We start from the raw sequence: 18,156 nt of genomic DNA on the forward strand, positions 1-18,156 counted from the left end.
GCACACACACACCAAGCACACACTAGGGACAATTTCGGATCGCTAATGCACCTAACCTGCATGTCTTTGGACTGTGGGAGGAAACACGGGGAGAACGTGGACCCGGGACACGAACCCAGACGGGTCTCCTAACTGCGAGGCAGCAGCGCTACCACTGCGCCACCGTGCCGCCCTTCTTTAATGTCCATAATATAAAAATATCGTCCTTGTCTTGTGGTTTACTCCTCAAATATCCATCACCATATCTGAGTATACGAGAAGGCCGAGGGGGGACCACTCCCGATTTTTACGTTTCTTTTTATCTTAACTCGCTGCCCAACAATATTGAAATGCAAAGCCGGCAAGATGACAGCAGGTGACCCGGTCGCGTTTCCAGCTGTCTGTCCGTCTGCTTCAGTGAAATTCTGGAAAAGAAGAACAAAAGTCAGAGAAATGCCAAACTCTTCAGGTGCTTACAACGTTTGCTCTTAGACAGAAGAAAACAAAGAGTGCTGGAATTGCCCAGTGTGCCCAGAATGAGGGCAAATTACCAACAGAAGTGGGCATCTGATTAAGAAACTTGTTGGAGTGACAATGGAGTTACAGTCGCTGGCCATCTTCTGGTGGGCTTTACCTTTCTGTTTGGCTGCTGTGTAAGAGAAAAAAAACCAAGAAGCAGTTCATCCGGGGGTCTCGGTGAGCGTAACACGCAACTTGTTGCTAATTAAGGGACACAAAGGCTCCACATTAGCAGCTCCACATTAAGGCCACAGCCACACAGCAGCGTTTTCATTTAAGGACTGCATTTTTAAACAAGAGTCCACACGCATGTCTTCACACTGTTTACGAACAGTATCTCCATCCTGACTAAAATGAATAAAAACTCCACTTTCATGGCCAACAGGAAGTGGAAGCGTCCTCCTTGAAGTGACAGTTACGGCACCGGCCACAGCGTTTACCTCGGAAACACAGCGATGGGTAAATTGTTTGCCTTTTGGGCATGTATGCCACGTTCAAACTGTACAGAATGCAGGTAAGTGGCACAAGAAGTGCCATTGCCAGTGACTCCTCGGCGCCTGGCACGCTGGATTGTGGCTTTCTTCTTTCTGTGACCAGCTGCACTACCCGTCTAGGACGGGTTAAAATCTGAGCAGCCTCCGTAGACCTGAGTGCACCATACAGTGTATAGGTCTCTGTTATATTCCATTTGATATGGGATTCATAAAGGCAGGGCTAATTTGTGTGATGCGCCATCTGTCGGAATGATAAATGCGATGCCTTGTATTACTACACATGCTTGTGATGTGCCATTTGTTGGAAAGACATAGAAGTAACAACCAGGGATGGACTCCCATTAAGGGGGACCAGTTAGGGACTGAGACGTTGTAATGATCCGGATCCAGTCAGGGAAGTGCAATGTCATTTGCTCAAACCAATGAGTGCGTTTTCAAAACTGTCCGTTTCCTCCCAGGGTTTTTAAGTCTCTCTCTTTTTGGGATGAAAAGTGAAAACAGAGACGAACGTCGGCCCTTTGAAATGAAGCCACCTTGCAGGACCTGAGCTTCACCGCCCTGCTATGGGTCACCCTTGTCCATCCTTGAGATGATTTGGTTGGAGTCGGCCTGCTCCTTTGTGAAAGGCTTCAGTACAACATCGGCTCATTGGCGTCTCCACTGTCCTCAGGTGACCTTCAATTTTTGGTAAACACTTTTACATTTTTGTATTTATTTGGCCAACTCCTTTACCCAAAGCGACTTACAGCGTTTGAGGTACAGTTGGTCCCATGTCTTTATCCAGTTGGAGTTCAGGCAGGCCAGGTGGCTTGCTCAGGGTCACCCAGTGGTGTCAGAAGTGGGCTTTGAACCCACAACCTCAGGCTTTGAAGTCCGTGTGCCAGCCTGCCAGCAGTTGGTGGACTGATTGGTGGCAGACTTGTGACTTCAATCTGTCACTTTTTAGAAGGACAAACCTCACATTGCATTAAAAGTAAGAACAGATAAACACACGAACAAGCTGATGACGGCGAGAGTGGCCATAGCTGCTGCCACTGCCAGTCGTCGGGGTTCCAGCGTCGACCCGGGTGATGTTTCTGGCATGCCGAGTATCGTGACGTGAGGTAATAAACAGATGGCAGTGAGGTCCCGTTTACGCCTCAGTGGAGTTATTTCTGGAGCAGCTCCTGCCTGCCCTGAGCTCCATCTTCTGCGTGAAGGCCCGGGGTGTCACTCTGGTATGAGCCGATTCAGACCTGCTGCAACAATGAGGCTGATTAGCTGGCACCGCGTTCTCTTCAGCTGGCTTACACCATCTCCTGTTGCTTTTGTCTCTTTCTCCATGTCATTCTTCACGCTCCGTGGCGCAGTATCTCGCCCCGAGCAGATGCACTCAAACTGCCTGCCACGTGCTCTTCTGCTCGCTGGGGCTTCTCTCGCTTTAAGTGAAGAGTTCTGCTTGTTTACAAGCAACAGTCGCCTGCGGAGCCCGTAAATGTCCTGGGATCTGTGACAGTTCAGATGTCCTGCTCCGAGAAATGTATTTATAGCAACGTGTGCTCTCAGACTTCCTCAGCGCAGGTCACGCTGTTTATCGGGGGGCTCAGAGCCAATGCTGCAGCGTCGGGGCAAAGCAAGAATGGACCGCAGACAGGGCACTGCACCCTCACCGGAGCCACTTTAAGAGTCGTCTTTGGGATATATAAGGGGCCGCACTGCAGGCTGGCAGCCGTGTGGGGGCTTCAGATGAGCTGGCCACAACAGGAATAGGAGCGGAGAAGTGACAAGAAGTGACACTCTGACACCAGGATGATGGCAGTAGTGCAGTCTGTGTAGGATCGAGTCAGAGGCGGTAGGGCAGCCATGTGTGATGAAAGGAGACAAGTGACTTGAGAAAGAACAATAACAAGTGACATAAAATGACACACGGTAGTCATAACAATAAGAAGTGACAAAAACATGCAACACAGTGGTCAGAATACCATTATATAGCACCTTTCACATTGATCTATCTATCTATCTATCTATCTATTATATAGTGCCCTCAGGTCTATGTATCTATCTATCTATTAATTATATAGCGCCTTTCACATCTCTTTATTTTCAGTATCTATTAATAAGCGCCTTTCACACTATCTATCTATCCATCTAACTATCTATCTATCTATCTATCTATCTATCTATCTATCATATAGTGCCTTTCACTCTATCTATCTATCTATCTATCTATCTATCTATCTATCTATCTCTAATATAGTGCCTTTCACACTATCTATCTATCTATCTATCTATCTATCTATCTATCTATCATATAGCACCTTTCACACTATCTATCTATCTATCTATAAAGCCTTTCACACTATCTATCTATCTATCATATCTATCTATCTATCTATCTATCACATCTATCTATCTATCTATCTATCATATAGTGCCTTTCACACTATCTATCTATCTATCTATCTATCTATCATATAGTGCCTATCTATCTATCTATCTATCTATCTATCTATCTATCTATCTATTAATTATATAGCACCTTTCACATCTCTCCTTATTTTCAGTATCTGTCATATAGCGCCTTTCACACTATCTATCTATCTATCTATCTATCTATCTATCTATCATATAGTGCCTTTCATCTATCTATCTATCTATCTATCTATCTATCTATCTATCATATAGCACCTTTCACACTATCTATCTATCTATCTATCTATCATATAAAGCCTTTCACACTATCTATCTATCTATCTATCTATCTATCTATCTATCTATCTATTATATAGTGCACCTTTCATCTATCTATCTATCTATCTATCTATCTATCTATCTATCTATCTATCTATCTATCTATCATATAGCACCTTTCACATCTATCTATCTATCCATCTATCTATCTATTAATTATATAGCGCCTTTCACATCTTTCCTTATTTTCAGCATCTGTCATATAGCACCTTTCACACTATCTATCTATCTATCATATAGCGCCTTTCACTCTATCTATCTATCTATCTATCTATCTATCTATCTATCTATCTATCTATCTATCTATCTATCTATCTATCTATCTATTAATTATATAGCGCCTTTCACATCTCTCCTTATTTTCAGTATCTGTCATATAGCGCCTTTCAGACTATCTATCTATCTGTCATTATAATAGTGCCCTTCATATCTATCTGTTTATCTATTATATAGCGCCTTTCTCTCTCGGCCTACAGTACCTTACAGCAGCGCACATTGCAGACGCAGTAAAGACAGAAAGACAACATGAAGTCCCCCAGCAGAAGGCCACACACACACACACACACAGTGAATAGTTCATGGCGGGGCGCCGAGGTGGGCACGAGTGGTCACATTCGGTTATGTGCTTGTGTAGCTTTTATGTCCTCTTAGCACTGGACGCTGAAGTTAACTTAAGGTCAGCCCGAGTAAGCAGTTAATCTCCAAAGAGAGGTCCGCGCGGCCCCCCCAGGCTGGCTATTTAAAGGCTCGTTTCTGTGAAGCAGATCCGAGATTAGAATGAGCGGCATGTGGGCTCCTCTGTGTCCGTGGAGTTGGAGTTGCGGTTTTCCTCTGTGAAGGCTGAGCAGTCGGGACGTGATCAGGGAAGGACCCCAGGTGCCCTGCACGAGCGCACAGGCCGTGTCTGCATTTTCGAAGCTCCTTCCATTTTCAGTCTTCCACAGTGCGACACCTTCGGATGTTTGTGGCTCTGGAGAGGGTCTTCAAAGGTCGCAGTTTTCAGGGGGTTTAACATGGCGGAGTGGTGTGAGGAGACAAGCCTGAGACTGGAAGTCTTTGCAGGGTGGGAGAAAGCAATAAAGTCCTACCATCATAGAATCATGGAGACCCCACACAGATGAAGATTTAGGCCCACTTTCTGTGAAGCAGCAGGACTCCCCACAGTGCTGCGTTTTTAACGTTTATCAGTATCACTGATTTTCATTTAGAAAAAATACATTAAATAAAAATTGGCTTGGTGTACATGATCCCAGCCCTTTGGTTGTAGTCTGTTCTTGAGTTCTGTGTAAGTTGCTCTTATCTGATGTTAAAGACTTGGCTTGAGTGTGGGTCAGGCGTAACAATAATTGAAAGTGTTACTTTCATTTCTGACCCACACTCGAGCTCCGAGAGTCTTCTACTGTCTGCTGGCCATCTGATCAAAGTAATCCGTGTAGACCTCCGAGTTGACATCTGCGGTGCACCATCCAGTACATATGTCTCTGTCATGTGCCATTTGGTATGGGATTCGTAAAAGTAGCATTGATGTTTGTGATGCACCATCTGTTGGAAATGCACTGCATATGTCTCTGTCAGTTTTAATTTACCATTCATCTTTATTGCATGTCATTGGCAGAAATGTGAAACTGTTGTGTTGAAGTTTAAAGTGAGTTAAAGTAAAACCTAGTTTTTTTTATTAGTGTTTCTGAGGTTGAGTGTGTAAAATGGCCCCCAATTTTTTATTTAAGCTCCACTGAAAGATGACAAGCATGTGCGCAGACCTAAAATGAAGAAGAATGCAGCAAACTGCGCCAGCCTGCCTCACTACACATTCCGCCAGTTAGCAGGTGTCGCCTTTAATTACTTGAGCGTCCATGACAGCTCCTTATTGTTCCCCCCAAACTTTCGGCAGTGTTTTGGGATGGCAGACATCGAGTGTACAGGAAGACGAAACAAAGGAGGCCAATTAAAGAAGAATTCCAGCCACAGATGGCGCAGCGACTTGAATCCGTCTGCAGTGTTTTGGAAACGGTTTAAACTGAAGATTCCTATTCCTAACCTGAAGGTCGTATTGAAGCCCCCGCTGAGCAGTCCCTGTGAGAGGGGCGGTCTTCATGCTCACCGATGAATTGACCCTCTGGACGCTGGCATGTGCACTGTGTGAGTGGGCTTTGGTGTACCGGACATGTGCTGGTCACACGTCCTTCAGGTTATAAAAAGTTAAGATTCTGCATAAGCTGCCTAACATTTGGACCGCCATTATGGTGTAAAATCTGAACAGTGGGCAATTGTACGAGGGGGACAACGACAGGTGTAAATTAAATTAAAGTATTTAAAAAAACTAAAATCTAAATCTATCTATCATTGTATAGTGCCTTTCACTCTATGTATCTGTCTGTCTGTCTATCTATCTATCTCTCATTTATATAGTGCCCTTCACTCTATCTATCTATTATATAGCGCCTTTCATATCTATCTGTCTGTCTGTCTATCTGTCTATCTATCTCTCATTTATATAGTGCCCTTCACTCTATCTATCTATTATATAGCGCCTTTCATATCTATCTGTCTGTCTGTCTATCTATCTATCTCTCATTTATATAGTGCCCTTCACTCTATCTATCTATCTATCTATCTATCTATCTTTTGTCTGTCTATCTATCTATCTCTCATTTATATAGTGCCCTCTATCTATCTATCTATCTATCTATCTATCTATCTATCTATTATATAGCGCCTTTCATATCTTTCTGTCTGTCTGTCTATCTATCTATCTCTCATTTATATAGTGCCTTTCACTCTATCTATCTATTATATAGCGCCTTTCACTCTATCTATCTATCTATCTATCTATCTATTATATAGCGCCTTTCATATCTTTCTGTCTGTCTGTCTGTCTATCTATCTATCTCTCATTTATATAGTGCCTTTCACTCTATCTATCTATTATATAGTGCCTTTCATGTCTGTCTGTTTGTGCTTTCAGCCGCTGAATCCTGTGGTGGATCTGCATTGGCAGCACCCTACTGATGGCTCCCAGTCACAGCATTCTAGCGTATTGTCTGTTGTTTGTGGGGTCATCAGCAGTGTACTCTGAGGTGGTGGTCCTGTTTCTGTGGTGGTCTCTGGTCTCATCCCGCTGCCTGTCAAGTCAGAGAGTGTTTGAGGTTTCTCTGTTCAGCTCTGAGTTGTGTGATTTGATTGTCTTTTTTGAACGAGCTCTCTAAGCCTGAATTAGAAAACCGACAGTAGGAGACCCTCAGCCACGCAGAGGACCGATTAGTCAGCATTCGTGTCACGAGCTCGACCTGAGAATCCCCTCCTGTGCGGGTTGCCGCTGACGAGCCCGCCGTGTACCCATGGATGCAGACGGGTCTCCAGGGTGAGCAGCAGCCTTTGGCGCTTTAGAAAGGGAAGCCGGTGAGTCAGTGTGCTAATTACGGGCTCTAAGGGTGGGCCGACAACGGTGACGCTGTGGAGTTCAGAGCGGGAGGTCGGACCTAAAGTGCAGGTACGTTTTGTTTTGTTGCCCGTGAAGGGGTCTCCGCCATACAAAGGAAGCTTTGGCATTGCACGGACCGTAGGCCGCGACACATTATGCTTCATTTTTACAGCACAAATGTCTGAAGCTTAATTGTTTGGTGGTTTTTTTTTTCCTCGTCATTTGGCCGTTGATAAGGTCCAGAGCTGCTGGTCCAGTGTTATAGGCGGAGAGCTCCAGGGTCCTTATCGTCACTTGCTTATCGCCGTACTCGTCTGTGGACCACTGGAGTTCATCGTTTCTTATTACGTAGAATTCACCCAGCGGTTACAAGTGGACGTCACAAACAGAACCCAACTCTGCCATCGGGTGGTCTCTGGTTAACATCAGGGACCCCCAACTGGTAACCCTTTATGAATGCAGAGCTGGGCGGAGGTCCGCCGGCTGTCTCACCCGATCACCGGGATGTCGCGTATCTAAGAAGTTCCTTATTGTTATTTCCGAGGTATTTTTCATCTTTGTCTGTCTTTTCTGCTCTCTCTGTAATTCTGCGCTCCATTCCATGTGATTTGTGGGTGGAGCCCCGGGAGGCGGGGTCACTCGGACATCACTCCTGCTGGGCCCGCCCCCACTGTGATCCACTTTGGACAGTCGTTTATATTTTGAGTTGTTTGTGCCTAGTGGGGGTCTGGGGGCTGCTGGGTGGGCTGGTGAAGGTACTGGCCTGCCTTTGTAGGTCTTTTCAGTCTGATTGTCACTTCTTCTCCCTCCAGTTTATTTGCAGACAGGAGCATACCTGTAGAAGTTTAACATTTTAGACCTGGAGAAGTCCAGTTTGGGGTCCTGGTGGTCCAGAGCCTATCCATCCAGGTGTGAGGCTCAGTCTCGCACACAAGCCACACTCTCAAAGTGCCACAAAACGTGTATAATGTAGCCATCGATTACACCGGGAAGACAAAGTGTCCTCCATGCTGGACATCCATTTGCTGCTTGTATTTGTACACGGAGAGAGCAGCAATGGTGACTTGTCAGACACACAGGAAGTGAGGTCACTTGGCAGCATCTGGAGCGGAAGCAGAAGAGACTTTAGGGACCGCGGTCTCGTCTAAACCCATCCCCCAGCTCACGCCTGTGACGCGCGTACAGTAGAACCGCCGGTCCTGTCGGTGTTTATTTTGGGGGAATACGTGGAGACGCGGTCAAAAGTTCCAAGTGATATCTTCATGCCTAACGCTCTAATGGTGGATCTTTATAAGAGATGATCGAGAGACAGTGGCACCGCCACGTGAAATGATAGACAACGGGCAGCGGTGGGTCGACTGAGCCGGCCACCTTCTTTTGGTCATGTGACACCCACTTTCCTTGTCCAACTTCCGGCATTCCTAACATTGACCATGGATTCCCAGCTTTGTTTCGTTCTCCTTTTTAACTGAAGTCGTGATCTTGGGCCAGACCCCCATCACCTGTGCCGTGATGATTTTCCCGGCGCCCGAGTGCAGCACTTCACGGCGAGGCCTGAGCTTTTAATGAATCTTTCATTTTCCGCCTTCCCGTTTCCATGAATCCAATTTCTGAGCTGTTTATCCATTTAAGGGCCGCCCCCCCAAATCATCAGGCTTGACTTCCTCCGCTGAAACTGGGGCTTTGTTCGTCCTCGGCCTGGGAAATTTCAAATCTCGCTTTGATTCCTCGTTAATTACACAGTGGAGAGGCGGTGGGCGTTTCGGTTCAAAAGCCTGCAGGTAAATCATCCACCTTACATCACCCTGCACTTAACTGTGACAACAAAGGGGGCTCATTGTGTTACGGACACGCAGATGATATGTTATCTGCCCTTCACGCCACTAATACCCGTTCAGCTGATTAAGCACAATTTCTATAAACTCAAATAGTGTCCAGGTGTTTTAATATTTGGATTACAGGCGGATTGATTTACTCCAAATCATAATAGGTGGGATTAGAGCTTCTGAAGTTACTGCTAATGCCCGTAATGTTTAGATAGATTTTACTGCACAGGCTGTTTGTTTATCTCGGACCAGGCCACGGTGGCAAGGGGGCGACTCTGTGAATGGCGTGACTGGCCGGCCAGAGCCTCCATTTAAACACGAATGAGGAATCGATGGACAGACGCTGGCAGCTGGAGCCTCGCCGGGCAGCCCTGCCCACAAGGAATGAAATGGGGGGGTGTGGTCCGGTGCCAGGGTGCCAGGGCCCATTCATGTCCTCACGCTCAGTCCCACCAGGCCAGTTTCAAGTTGCCTGTAGTGAGACCAGCTATGTTGTAGGGCAGGGTGGTCCGACTCCAGGCCTGGGGGGCCGCAGTGGCTGCAGGTTTTCATTCTAACCCTTTTCCTACTCAGTTTTCATTGCTAATTCACTCCTTTCCCCTTCATTTTAATAGCCCTGTTTTTAAGGAGTCGATCCTCTGAGTTGATTCGTTTCTTCATTAAAATGGCAGCCAAACAGAAATGAGCCGTGAAACGAGCCGACAGACGAGCAGCTACACTGGAGCACCAAACTCCAGCCAGTTTCACTCCAACCAGTTCCTTAATGAGAAGCCTGTCATTTAATTCTATGCCTTGTTGCTGCTCTCGTTCTGCCACAGCAGACATTTCCAAAAGGGTTGATTTTCTGTTTTGAGAGATCAGCCTTAGTGAGACCACCGCCTTTCTTTATCTTCAGGTGGCGGCTCATTTCGTGTCTCGGCTGCTACAACGAAGGGGGCCCGAGTCACGTTAATTGCAAATTGAAGTATCGCTCTGCCCATCCCAGACCCCTGTGCTCGTGGACCACTGTGACTCCTACAGAGAGGCAGAAGCACAGTCAGGGGGGTCTCCCCAACGCCCTTTGTTTGTGAGCAGCGTGAAATTCATGGGATGGTCATTAAAAAGAGGTGACTCTGCTTTACCTCAGGCCTCTTGGAAGTACAAATGGAGGACTGGCAGGATGAGAGACTGGGATAAGCTAACCACGAGAACCGCACACAGACCGAGGGGTCCGTTGAGCTGCCAGTCCACCCGCCGAGGCTTCTGGGATTGCTCGTTCGGCCCTCTGCCTCTTTCGAGATTTAGGTGTTCCAAAGCATTTCCAGTGATGCCCATTAGAGGGGGATATCACCGTCAAACCCCGGCTTGTAATAAGGACAAGCACTGAATCTTTATAGAATAAAATGTTTATGATTTAAAAAAGCTGTTCCAATCACTGTAAAGCTCAAACTGCCTGAAATGTGAAACCAAAACCCAAATCAGACGAGGCAGAAAGTGGAAAGGTCCGGAAATTAACAGAGTTCGTAATAAACACAAGAAAACTCGCCACTCGGAGGCAGCTTAGAAGTGTGGGAGACCCTCTGGATTTATAGGGCGGTGATTGGCAGGTGACCCTGATCTTGGGGCTGGGCACAACTCTGGCATCTTACATACATAAAGAAAATGAAAACCAAAGAATAATAAACATCAATAAAGAAGACTCGAGGCGTGAATCTGAACCCGAGCTGGAGCGGCGAACGTCGTGAGGCTCACTCTGCCCACCTCGCCCTGGAAGGGTACACTCGGTCTTAGCAGGAGCAGCGAAAGGGGTCTGTTGTCACACACGTGCGCATGGGAGGCAGCTAAAGGGCCTGAATGACAGTATTTCCATGCCAGACCGGGGGTGGCAGAGTGCACTGACTCTACACACCACATACAGGAAATTCTGCCTGGGCCTGATGACGTCACTTCCGGCCCTGTGCCCAGCGATGCCACTTCTGGTTCTGGCGCCAGGGATGACATCACTTCCGGACCCCCCTAGGAGACGTGTGTGTGTGAGGCATGGCCAACGACATCACTTCCGGTCCTGGGGCTGGTGTGTGTGTGTGTGTGTGGTGGGTGTTGGTGGGGGCTATTGATGACATCACTTCCAGTCTGCTCTGTTAGTCAGGTTAGGGGGGACTGGGAGTTGGATTGGGTGTTTTTGATTGGGGGTTAGGGTGTTTGTATGGCCAACGACATCACTTGCAGTCCCGGGCCTGTGGATGACATCACTTCCGGTCCCCAACTCTTTTGATGACATCACTTCCGGTCTCAGGCCCAATAGCGTGACTTCCAGTTCTGGCCCTATTGATGACATCACTTCCTCCACTTGCCCTTAAAGCCACCATCTTTGTGCCAAGCAAATCGGGTGTGTTGTGGACTCTGATCAGTATGCTTCTTCTTTTAATTTGCAGCCAGGTATTAATAATATATACGAGTGGCAGTCCCAAGCCTTTTTGTGTCTTTTGTCGATTCTTATGACACTAGAAAAGCCAACCCGCCCTCCTCCTCGGGTCCTGCTCGGCCACTTCACATCCCTGCTGTCATTTTCGTTAAGCTGTTGGCCTGCGTCGTGCCGTACCTTCTCGCTGAACAGCTTTTAGATTTTTATTATTTTTATTTTTATCTCCCTCTCTGTTTTGTTTTATTCTGTTGGCTTTGTAAAGTGCCGCGTGATGGCACTTGTGATGATTTGTGGTTCATGACAAAGCCGATGGAGAGCTGAAGTGCTTGCCAGGCCCACACCTGTCCCAAGAGGAGCCATCAGGACATGTCACTGCTGGACCTTGTAAGGGGGGGGACATAAAGGAGTGGACCACCCAGAAATGAAGGATTTTGATTGGTTACTTACCCCATGTGGTTTGTAATGGTGGGCGAGAAAAAAAAATGTTAATGCAGAATGGGAATACGTTTACGACTGAATACAAGCCAATGGTGACCAATGCTGTACATTGACGTGAAAAACGTCCATCTCTGCCTAATCCACGCGTCTGTTACCCAGGTGTAGGCGCAAAACGTACAAAACGTGTGCATTTTCTGCTAAAATATTATTGATACTCCTAAACAGGAAAAGCAAGAGTCACATGGGCTTGACATTTTGAATTGAAGACAAGGCTCTTGACCAATGAATGAGGGGGAGAGGCGGATCTTCAATTGAAAAACTCTAATTCTGAATTGCATTTGCCGAGCCCAGTTCTCGTGACGGGACACACGTGACGTCTGCCATTTACCTTGGAAGTTGGCTGTTGGAACTGCGAGTCGATTGAGTTCTAGTAAAACATTTGACAAACCAATATGGACGCCTTCCGGAAAACCAGTTGTGCTTGTTCTTTCGGAATTCAGACAACTACTGAACAAGCAATGGTGTGCATCCAAACGGCGTAGCAACACGTCCACGGACCGCAGTTGTGTCTCATTAAATCATTCGGATAGACCAATCAACAGCCTGATACTGCAGCCTTCACGTCTGTTGATGTGCGGTGCGGGCGGCCATCTTGGATTTTGAGGTCGAGGCAACTTTCCGAGTTTCTTGTGGGAGCATTCCAGTTAAAACTTCCGACTTCCCAGTTCAGATGGAATGCACAACAAGAACAGTGTTTTTGAGTGTGAGGATTCTACTTCTTTTATTAATTGTGTGAAATCTGTAATGGCTTGGATTGTGTGTTTTGTTTTGGAAGCCATTTTAAGTCCTCAGTCGCCGCCATGTTGAAGTCCAGTCATTGGGTCCGCTTCCTCAGATTTCTCGGGATTGTGCCCTCTGTGCTTAATGAACAGGATAAAAGGACGGCTAGGATGGTGATGGACTGTGACGAGAGGAGAGGAATGAAGGTCAGTAGGACCACCAGGACAGGATACATGTGTGTGAATGAGAGGGAGGTCAGTGGAATGGTGAGGATGAGGGGAGTGGAGATGGCGAAGGTGGAGGAGTTGAAATACTTGGGATTAACAGTACAGAGGAATGGGGAGTGTGGAAGAGAAGAGAAGAAGAGAGTGCAGGCAGGGTGGAGAAGAGTGACAGGAGTGATTGGTGACAGACGGGTATCAGCGAGAGTGACAGTGAAGGTCTACAGGACGGTAGTGAGACCAGCTGTGTGATATGGGCTGGTGACGGTGGCACAGGAGACAGAGCTGGAGGTGGCAGAGCTAAAGATGCTAAGATTTGCATTGGGCCTGACGAGGATGGACAGGATTAGAAACGAGGACATTAGAGGGTCTGCTCAGGTTTGGAGACAAGAGATTGTGTTGGTTTGGACATGTGCAGTGGAGAGATGCTGGGTATACTGGGAGAAGGGTACTAAGGATAGCACTGATGGGTAAGGGGAGAAGAGGAAGGCCTAAGAGGAGGTTTATGGATGTGGTGAAGTGATGGGAGTGACAGAGCAGGATGACGAGGACAGGAAGAGGTGGAACAAGATGATCCACTGTGGCGACCCCTAATGGGAGAAGCCAAAGGAAGAAGAAGAAAAGAACGGCTAGGAAGCCATTTCCATACCCGATCTGTGGATACCAAAACTCCCCAGACATCTTGTGCAAACTCGTATTGCTTTTGGTTTTTACATCTTCCTTGTTCTCTCGACCTTGAATTTGGACTCTTGTTTTGATTTCGGTTTCATTTTGCTCTTGAACCCTTTTCTTGTTGTCCACCCGTGTCATCCCTGTACCCACATGTGGTGCTTGGTGCCACTGCTCTACCGCCAGATTGTTTGCCTGCCTGTGGAAGAGTCACCTCTGATAGTGGAGCACTGGGGTCATCAGGTCGGAGGGTCCTGTCATCTGATTGGCCGGCTCAGCTGTGGGATGGCCATTAGGGGGTGTGGGAGGCGGCTTGTTGACTCTGAACCAATCAGTATGCTCACTTTTGACAGCTCTGTCTTATTCTTGAAGCCTGTTCTGCTACTGTTGTCCTGTTGTGTGTTCCTGAGGTGGCAGTGAGGAGGACGACTTGTGTTCTGTTCTCTGTGTTGTGTTTACCCCATTTTTTGACACCCATTGCATGCTCAACCTACCTGGGGGTCTCTCTCTGAATTGCTTTTCCCAAAATGCTCTTTTATTTGGTCTTCTTAGGGAGTCGAGGCTGGGGGGGCTGTCAAAACACAGGGGCTGTTAGAGCCCATTGCGACACTCCCTGTGTCATTGTGGGCTACACGAGAAATGAATTGTCGTCGTTGTTGTTGTTGTCTGCCAGTCGTGCTCAAGAAATGTACCTGCAAGTTCGCTGACAGAGCAAGAAGTGCCAGCCAGGATCATTAAACTTCATAGGCAGATAAAGCTGACAGTCATCAGGACGTTCTATTCTGCAGTCACATCCCCTAGTGGAAGTAAATCTCATGGAAAAAACCTGAACCTTGGGTCACCATGATTGCTGGGGTCTGTAGATGAGAAGTCATTGCCAGTGTTGTGTGACGTGAGCCATTTGGGGACAGCACTTTGAATGCCAACAAAATGCTGAGGGCGATGGTCAAGTTATGCCAAACAATACAATAAAATACAATACCATTTATATTTGTAAAGCCCAAAATCACACAAGAAGTGCTGCAGTGGGCTTTAACAGGCCCTGCCTTCTGACAGCCCCCCAGCCTCGACTCTCTGCGAAGACGAGGAAAAACCCTGTAGGGAAAAAATGGAAGAAAAAAAAAAATGGAGGTTGGGCGTGCAGTGGGTGTCAAAAAGGAGGGCATCAATACAACACAATCCACAGAAGAGAACACGAGTCATCCTCAATACAATACAGTAGAACAATAGAAATATGACAAGTACAGAGCAGACCGCAGCCATCAAGCTGCCTCCCCCTATTGGCCAATCCACAGCTGAGTCAGCACTGGGCCAGCCAGTTTCCCCTTGGGATTAATAATCAATCTATCTATCTATCTATCTATCTATCTATCTATCATTATATAGTGCCTTTCCTATCTATCTATTGTGACGGACAGCTGGGTCCCATGCCCGGCCGGGACGCCTCTGATGCATATCCCTAGCCTATGGACTTTGCAATCTATCTGGGGGCAGTCTCCCTGGCAGTGGATTCATCCTCAATCTCCCCCGTGGCTCCATGGGACATGGAGTCCACCACAGCAGCTCGGTTGGGAGATGGGGTGCTAGGGGTGCTGCAGAGAGCCAGCCACCACACTGGACGGTTTATCAGCCCCACCCGGAGGTGCAATTAAGACCAGCTGGTCAGGCACCTGGATCACTCCCGGGTGGGGTATAAAAGGGCCTGCCTCCCAGCAATCGAGGCCAGAATCGGGAGGAAGAGGACGAGGTTGCCTGGGAGGAGTGGTGGAGCAGGAAAGTGTGGGTTTGTGCTGGTTTGGTGCTTATGGGACACGGGGAAGATGTGTGCCCACGGCTGAAGAGCAACAAAATAAATACCTGTGAGTGTGAACACGTGCCTCTGCGTATTCTGTGCCGGGTCGGGCGCTATATAGCGCCTTCATCACACTATCTATCTATCTATCTATCTATCTATCTATCTATCTATCTATTATATAGTGCCTTTCATATCTATCTATCTATCTATCTATCTATCTATCTATCTATCTATCTATCTATCTATCTATCTATCTATCTATCTTATATAGTACCTTTCACTCTTATCTATCTATCTATCTATCTATCTATCTATCTATCTATCTATCTATCTATATATAGTGCCTTCTATTAATTATATAGTGCCTTTCACTCTATCTATCTATCTATCTATCTATCTATCTATCTATCTATCTATCTATCAGGGATGACTTTTCCTAAGGCAGGTGGGCCGTGGGCGCCAAGTGACACATTTGAGTACCGAGAAGAGAAACAGAATAGGTGAGGGCGAGTGACAGATTCTAACTGTCGTGTTACTGATGTTTCAGTGCAGTGCAGACCGCCTGCACAGTTAATCAGCAGCTCTAGTCAGGGTGTGCTAAACTGAAGTGGGATTTGAAAGCTGAGACCGCAGGGGTGTCTCTTTTAGCAGCAGGCAGACCAGTTCACAGTTTAGGGGGGTCCTGTAACTAAAAGCTTGACCTCCCGCTGTTATTTTATTAATCCTTGGAATCCTAAGCAAACACAGCAGGCACATCAGCAGTATCAGAGTGAGACCACCTCCCGAGTCTGTGTCTGTCAGCAGGTTGTCGTCTGAAGTGTTTTGTGTCATGGCAGGTGCCATTGACTGGCGTACTTGAGCGTGCCGTCTCGTCTTTAATAAGTGGTCTCTGTTGTATGCATGGTCTGGTGACTCTTCCCGTCTTTTTATCGGATGCTCAAAGCTCCAGATTCACCGCCTGAACGTGGTTGGCACAAGTCGGAGGTGCTGCGTCTTTTTCTTTTCCTGGTCCTCTAAGGGCAGACGTGAGTGAACAGGAGACCCTTGAGCGCTGCTCCTTTGCTGTTCAGGCCTGCTTAATAAAAAAGACCACTTGTATCCCATTAAGCCCCCCCCCCACCCGACGGCCATGAATCCCCCTGCACCCCCCTCCAGTGGCCATGTGCATTTTTATTTTTTTTCCTCATTTATTACACACCCGACCCCCTTATCATGCGACTGATGCTATATGTGAGAACGCGGATCTCGCTGTGCGGCCCCCCGTCACGTTATGCGCACCCCCCCCACCCGTCATGTCTGTGCTGTCTGTTCACGTTGTGTGCCGCATTCCGTTTTTTCCTCATTGAATTTTTGGATATTAATAATGCAAAAAGTGCGGATGTCTTGATCGGCTCGTGTCGTCTTTTCCATCGGTGGTCCGCAGGGAGAGGATCAATGCTGGAGGATGGAGACGTGCTTTTTGAATTCGAGATCTCTGCCTTCTCCCCCTTGCCGTGCTGATGGAGGGCTTGTTGTCATGGCAACACACGAGTGGCGAGGCTGTGACTCGCAGCCGCGGTCGTAGCGAGGAGTCGCGCCGCACCAGGCTCGGTAATTGTTATTTCAAAGAGGGACCCTCGGGGAGCCGGGTGCAGTTTGAAATATCAGCAGCGGTTACTCGGGTGAAATGGCGTGCCACAGATGAGCTGCGATGGCTTCTCAGGGGGCCGACGGTGTCAACGGGGCTCTCTCGGAGCTCAGCCATGGCAGGTGCCTCGCGCACACAGACGTCTGAGCGCGAGTGACAGTGCGGCGACACGAGAGCCCGCGGTGGGATGGGAAGAGTTGTGTAGGAAGAGGAGCCGAAAGGAGCTGGTGAATGGCATGGTAATTATTGCGTTCCGCTTCCGCCGAGACCACTGAGCGACTCGAGGCAGGATATTGGCCATGCCCGGGCCTGCCATTGCCCCCGTTTGTGCCTGTGCCGTTTGACGCACTGCCCGCTGTAGGACCGATGACGTGCTGCCAGCACCCCGGCCTTCAGCTTAGCCAGAGGGCACATTCTGTCTCGGGGCTGCCTCTGTGCCACATTGCCAGTCGTGGTCTGGGCGGGATAGCTCAGTGCAGCATCCTGCCACCATAGGGGTCTTCATTCTGTAGCAGAGTACCGTTCACGGGCTGGCGCCATTGCTATTTGAAGAAATGGACTTCACTGAGTGTGAGTGACTTTGGTGCCAGTCAGCCGTGACACACGGTGCCCAGTGAATGGACTGACTGACTGACTGACTGACGCCCCTGCAGAAAGTTGGACCTCCCGACAGCAAGTCGCTTTGATTGTTTCTCTTGACTCTTTTTTCTTTTTCTTTCTCTTTGTTGTAGGAAGAATGCAAACAAATCTTGGCGCGTCAGAAGTCCAACTCCCAGTCGGATTCGCACGATGATGAAATCTCCCCACCGCCACCCAACCCAGTGGTCAAAGCCCGGCGTCGCCGAGGTGGTGTCAGTGCCGAGGTGTACACCGAAGAGGACGCCGTCTCCTATGTGAGGAAGGTGAGAGGTTTGGTCCCCTGCTGGCTCTGCCCGCTTGGTGCCGTGTTGAAACTGAAGGCGCTGAATGACGGAAGATTTGAATTGCATGCCATCTGTTCAGCAGCCCATCCTGGCGCTCTTCTTCACCCTCCAAAGAAAGTTGATGTTTGGTTTGGAGAGGAAACGTGTCTGGCCTGGCACACATTGTACGATCTTTCACAGATGAAATAATGGTGGTGGGCTACCAATGGGTGGTCTTCAGAGGTGCTGTCCACGCCAGGACAATGTTTGGCACAATATGTTTAATAAGGGTGTTGTGCAATGCATATGCATCAGTACTGGTGAACTAAATGAACTTGATAACTGGGGGGG

General features: G+C 47.8%; 1 protein-coding gene across 2 annotated transcripts in view; it reads left to right on the forward strand.

Annotated features, from left to right (window-relative positions):
* prkar1b (protein kinase, cAMP-dependent, regulatory, type I, beta) overlaps nt 1-18,156 on the forward strand; it is a 99,225-nt gene that overhangs the window by 13,363 nt on the left and 67,706 nt on the right. Inside the window, exons 1-2 of one of the 2 annotated variants that reach the window (XM_039775549.1) lie at nt 16,723-17,142; nt 17,635-17,805. In XM_039775549.1, the coding sequence (XP_039631483.1) occupies nt 16,957-17,142; nt 17,635-17,805 (357 nt within the window). In that variant the 5' untranslated portion in view covers nt 16,723-16,956. Of the gene's footprint in view, nt 1-16,722; nt 17,143-17,634; nt 17,806-18,156 lie in introns of those variants that run through there. The other variant, XM_039775550.1, reaches the window with a different exon arrangement.

This window comes from Polypterus senegalus, chromosome 13 (assembly GCF_016835505.1).
Source record: "Polypterus senegalus isolate Bchr_013 chromosome 13, ASM1683550v1, whole genome shotgun sequence".
In the NCBI taxonomy this organism is placed as follows: Eukaryota; Metazoa; Chordata; class Cladistia; order Polypteriformes; family Polypteridae; genus Polypterus; species Polypterus senegalus.